Raw genomic sequence first — 6,098 nt, 5'->3', positions numbered from 1 at the left:
GCGGCAGTGCCGATAGAAAACAGCAGCTTTTTGGCACTGCGGCAGTGCCGATAGAAAACAGCAGCTTTTTTTCGCACTGCGGCAGTGCCGATAGCCTCAGCCGTTGATGTATGTTTATATTTTTAATAATTTTCGAAATTGTTATCCTTTTATATAAATTTTTAAATATTGATGTATTTTTTTTATTGAATGTTTTTGTGTTTGTAATATGTAATACAAACCATTCCAGCCTTGGCTGTTGTTTGTAACTTCATGCTTTTATACCGAATAAATAAAGGTCCTTTAAGGGAACCAACTTCGAGCAACAGAAAATATTACTCACCTCCTCGATGGCAGTTGTATGATCGGACTATGCAAAACCTTGAATCATTACGGTATTCATTATTCATGAATGAATGAAATGAGGGTCGAACACACTGTTTTCAATTTTTGTTTAGTTTTTAATTCCCAATACGAGATTCTTCAATTTGTAAAGATACCACTTCCTATAGTATCAAACCGGTAAATCACATGTTCTTAAAAAAACAAACGTGTGGCAAAAACCTTTCCCAGGTTTGTGTTTTGCTAATGTGTCATTCCCACAAGCATACGCGAGAGTAGTGCACATCATTACATTGCATCAATTGATGATTTAATATATTAATCTACCTTATGAATAAAACGTATTATATCGTATATTTTTAACTATATATTTATACAGATAAACCATATCAAAACGAAGCTACCATGGAATGCAAAGTCTCAAGATGATTTAAAAGTTCATATTTATATTAATGAGAAAATTAAATTATAATTAAATTGGAACATAGATACCTCCGTAGTTAGAAAGTCATAGTTGTCATCTCCATTGTTGTGAATATGTTTATTCTGTAATTCATTCTTGTAACTAACAATAGTAATCCATAGACGTGTTGCTTGAAATAGCTTTCAGTAAACATTTGTGTTGTATTTGCATTTTACAATGTGTCAATCATTCTGGGTCAAACTATAAAGCAACATAAGGCCAAATAAAAATAAATTGTTTGTTTGTTCTTCTTTTTTTTAAAAATGATAAATATGGGTGGGTGGAAAAAGTTTTTTTTAAATTAATTTATTTTTTTTAAATACTCATCAGATGGAATAAATATAACCCAGAGGCCTAGAACTTTAGATTAATTTGTAGGGCATCTGGCAAAAAATAAAGATAAATTCACTCACATTTTTTAAATTTTTGTAAAGAAAAAAGCTAAAAAAAACCACCTTTTTTTAAAATGTTTTTTGTTTTTCCGCCCCTATTTCTTTCAGTGAGTTAGGGGCGGGTGGAGAAGGGCAAACAAACAATTTTGTTTTTGGCCTAATATGTGGCAAAGTCAAGCCAAACCAGTCATTCGTCGCAAAAAAACATTTTTAGTTATTAATACAGGGTTTAACAATAAAATGAGACATATAAAATGGTAAGACAATCATTTAAATCCGACATTTCATTATGAAGTTACAGAAGTTTAAACATACAGTTCTTTAAAGAACTATATTTGAGAAATCAGCCTTCAAAGCTTATGATTTCGGGCATTTCTAAGGTAGAAACCCTCCCCAAATCGTTGTCAAATGAAATTTGATTGTTTGGACAGAGCATTACACATGATCTTTCAAAACAACACAAAAATTAATTTACTTAAAGTTATATGTTATATTAGGTTCTTGAAGCTAAAAATCTGTTTACACAATCAGGTTTTTAAGTGACAAATACATATATATGGGTGTAAAATGACATCATTATAGCCATATATGGACAAATCAAGATGACTGTCCATGTAGTGTGGACAGACCTTAAAGATCACCAAACACTAGCCAATGTTTGATATTGGTATTGCTACCAGTACTGGTTCTGGTACAGCAACTGTTTTCTGAAAGTTAATTATGAACAAAATTCTAAGATATTAATTCCAGCACACCAAATTTCTTCAGAAAACCAGATGTAATTGTACTTATGACCCAAAAGCACTGAACACACTACAGTACCTAGTTTATTGAGTCAATGTCAGTGAGACTCAAACTATGGCTGCAGTGTTAATAGCTAGAGTGATGTTGAGAGTTCTTAGTGTTACACTAAAGAACCCGCCTCTGCAGAGTTCAGTGCAATTTTAGTTTGCCTACCTTGTTCATACGTTTTACCTTAATTTCGTGTTAGCTGTAGCTAGTTTGATATGCTTTGGAAAACGAAAATTTCATTGACGTAAAAGTTTATGAATTTTTCTGCTAATCCAGGAAAAGCCAATTATGTTGATGATAAATGCATGTACTGTTTACAATAAATAGTCCATACTTTAAAATCCTAAACAATTTTATATTGAAGTGAGTTAAACACAAACTGATATCTCGGTTCTAACTTGGTTGCCAATTTTTTTTCTAAATTTAAGTTATATATATAAATTGCATATCAAAGCCTTGATCATTATCATTTCAGTAATTTGAAGTTGTTTAATATTTTCCCATCATAATTTAGTGATAAATATATATAAATTCCAGCACACTTTTATCAACATGATTGTAAAAAAACATTAATGATTAATATTGTACAATTTAAAAGAAAAAATATCTGTAATGTTTTTTTGTGACCTTAAAATATTCTCTATTATCATTTCTATGGTAAGTGTACAATAGTGAGCACATATAAATGTTGGTACATACTACAGTACTTCACACCCTATCAGGAAGAGAACTACCTGGATGTTTAAATTTTCAGCATGCATAGATGAATGAAAATAGACCTAAATATGGCAAGAACCTGAAGGAGAAAAACCTCAGTACCACCACTGTAGTTTAAAATCCACCACAGCCATCAAAGTTGGCTCAAAATGATTATTCATGTAGCTTTAAACTGTAATACACTTACAGTACTTAAAAATAATATGCTTGATAATCACCACTGCTTGTAACTAGATATATTTTGTTCCGGTTGGAGGTTCCTCTGTTTTGTAACACTTGAGTCTTTTTTACAAGGTATTGGAAGAGTTTTATGTGATCGTCGAGCTTCAGAAGTACGCGTCTGTTCACTTGATTTGTTGCTACGATTGTTGCTTCGTTTCCTCTGCAATATAAAAAAAAACATTTATTACTATGACCTGTTACATCTCAGCTATACTATCCTTTGTAACAACTGAGAGAATGGTTACAAATAAATTACAAGAATTAGTCTTCTAGCCCAACAGAACTGATCTTTGTCCCTCTCCCTGAACCTAGCAGAGACAGGTTGTCCCCATGGGCCATGGCTCGCTCAACTAACCTGTACTGACAATGCATGTTCTACTCAAAAGTTAAAAAAGGTTGTATACACCTATAAAAAAATTAATCAAAATTATTCTTTCACATCATTGGAAATACTTGCCACATCACTCAAACCGTGCCAAACTTGGTAGGTGAAGAGACTCGATAACTAAAGTGCATTGATCGAACAAAGACACAAACAAGCTAATAACCAGCATGGTATTCAAAACCATTGATAAGCCAAATGGAAAAAGCATTATCAGCTTCTGTTTTTTTATATTATGAATCAACAACTGGTTCAGCAAGCTAAGTTATATCTGTTTAACCACTATAATCAACTTTGCTCTTTTGTCTAGTTCAGAACTATAAATTTTCTGTCTTTGAAAAAAAGTAATAAATTTCCAAATGTCCTTTTCAAACTACATATAAAAACTCAACAAAGGTTGTATTTTAAAATTCTTATTTCTTTTACAATTCTTTTTCTGTCTTGCTGAACAATGAATCAATTGTCAGCTTCATAAAGGCACAGAGTATTAGTTTCCGTTTATTTCAGTGTTATTTCATTTAGTTTTCTTTCGAATGGGGTGCTTTCATGGAGTTGAGTTACTGCAGCCCTCAAAATTATAAAAAAAGTATGTCGGCAAAAAAAAAAAGAGAAGAAAATCGCCGGCGCTATGAAATTGACGCCGGCAGTTTTTAGTTTCAGCCTACAACCCTGAAATCAATCCATGCTGACCTGTTGTAGCAGTGATGGATGTCTTTTCAAGTCACCCAATTAAGCTGGAAAGCCTAGCCTATGCACTATGTTCAAATCACAACTAATTATGGATAAAATGTTGAACAATGTTTATTTTATGATGATGAATAAAATGAAACTACAAAAATAAAATACAGTGGAATCCTCTGAATTCCGAATGTTTTAATTAGGTCCAGAGCATAAAAATCAAATTCTACAAACCGAAAAAACAGTTAATAGCTAACAAACAATGATTTTTCCAGACGAAATAACGCAATAATCACTGAATGAACCGTCGCGACGGTTATGACGCATCGTACAGTTAGCTCAGTCCCAGTAGTGTTGCCACAGAGTCTATTAATTAAAACGAAACACCGGTAGGCCTAAACGTTGTTACATAAATTGAAAGTTACGCCTTAATATTGTTTATAAAGTGCATTATCGCCTTGCCTAATCCTTAAAAATCGATTGCAATCAACCTGAAATGAAGACGGAACCCAAAGCAAGTTTCTACGACAGCTGACTATTTTTCAGTAGATGTTTAATTTGAATGTGATTTATCAGTGTAAATTACAAATGCATGGCTTCACTCATTCCTCAAAAACATGTTGCTAATTATGGAGGAAATTGGTAGAGAATGAAATTTAAATTTTTTAGACTTGACTGTAAAACAAAACCGCGAGGGTTTCTTATTTGTTTTAATAAATCTGTTTATTTAAAAATTAATCTGATTACACTGAGCTCGTTCTTGTCTGCAAGCTGTCACGCACTACGAAACATGGGCGATCTGACGTCATCACAGCCAAGCACATTTTGCCCATCCATGACCCCACGAAAAAAAATTTACCAATTAGTAGGCAGAGTTTAGGAGGTACGACCTAATTTTTACATGAAGAATGTGTCAGACCGAAAATGCAGGTAAAACAATATAAGAGCATGAAACGTACTGTACAATCCAGTTTGATTTTATTCACATTTTACTCATAATACAACATAAAAGAATAAAGTTTAATATTGTGTTTACAGCGATCCTGTCGTGTCTACCACAACTGGTAAAACTAGTACCAGCGTAGGCCTGGGTATAGCTTGGGCTATGCCTAAAATCTTCACGTCAGCGATTTTTTCGTCGGCGTTGGGCGGCTGTATGCCGCCATTTACGTCGGCATTGCCGAATGTGGCGTTAATTATGAGGGCTGGGAGTTGTAAATGTATAAAAACTGCAACGTGATACACTGACTAATCTTAAAACCTATAACTCCAGGAGACAACAATGGAATGTAACTTATAATACCATAGCAGAAGATGAACAAAATAGTAATATTACCTTTGAATGGTTCCTTCCTGACATAGCGATTTCCTCAATAAAATTTGATGGAACCAAACCATGTTTCCCTCTTACCTTTAAAAAAAAAACAAACAAAAAAACACATCAAATAATTAAGCCACAGAAGTGATTAACCTACAGAGAATAACAAATTGTGATTTGATTTTAATTCCTGCTCTTGTAGAACAACGGAATGGAGAACCACTGTGAACTGGCATTAATATGGACAGAGCATGGAGTAAAGAATACTCCATGGGCAGAGACACCTGGGAAAATATTATCATACATTAATACTACTACAAAAGCTCACCTTTGTGGTATTGTAATATAGTAATAACAATTGTTTGTGTTGTGACATAGTTAAAAAAATTGTTATTATTAAAATGATGATAGATACTTAAGATTTGTAACTCAACGATAGGCAAGAGGTGGATAGGCCTTTAGTCAGTACAATACGTAGGTCCTAGTAGCATTTAGGCATTGTTGAGTTGAATGGAATCCCTTGGCCTTCATGGCCGGCGGAAGCGGGGGGCCCGCCACCCCCCCCCCACTTTTTGGCGAAAAATATATAATGTGTGGAGATTTTTGTATGATCGGAAATGCAAAAAATGAAGGAGGGAAGAAGGATGGGAAAGAGAATGTTTATCAAGTACCCGACCGAGTTACATTTTCTCGCAATTTATATTGGCAGATCTGGGGAAGGGGGTCATTGGTACTGACCCCTCCCTTGGGCAACAAAAAAAGGGAAAAAAGAAAAGAATTGAAGAGGATTATTTAGGAAATAAGTGAGCTTTT

The 6,098-nt window shown here is 33.7% G+C and overlaps 1 protein-coding gene across 7 annotated transcripts in view; it reads right to left on the bottom strand.

The window, feature by feature from the left end:
* Positions 1-1,296: 1,296 nt before the first annotated feature.
* LOC117111038 (golgin subfamily B member 1-like) overlaps positions 1,297-6,098 on the bottom strand; it is a 66,165-nt gene continuing 61,363 nt past the window's right edge. For all 7 annotated transcript variants that reach the window (XM_033253905.1, XM_033253906.1, XM_033253907.1 and 4 more), the window contains 2 exons: positions 5,304-5,378; positions 1,297-3,067 (listed from right to left, as the gene is read on the bottom strand). In XM_033253905.1, coding sequence (XP_033109796.1) covers positions 2,900-3,067; positions 5,304-5,378 — 243 coding nt within the window. In that variant the 3' untranslated portion in view covers positions 1,297-2,899. The remainder of the gene's footprint in view (positions 3,068-5,303; positions 5,379-6,098) is intronic.

This window comes from Anneissia japonica, unplaced genomic scaffold (genome assembly GCF_011630105.1).
Source record: "Anneissia japonica isolate Jap-2015-1 unplaced genomic scaffold, ASM1163010v1 scaffold573_len2283161_cov171, whole genome shotgun sequence".
NCBI lineage: Eukaryota > Metazoa > Echinodermata > Crinoidea > Comatulida > Comatulidae > Anneissia > Anneissia japonica.
This window is presented reverse-complemented; position numbering and strand designations above follow the sequence as displayed.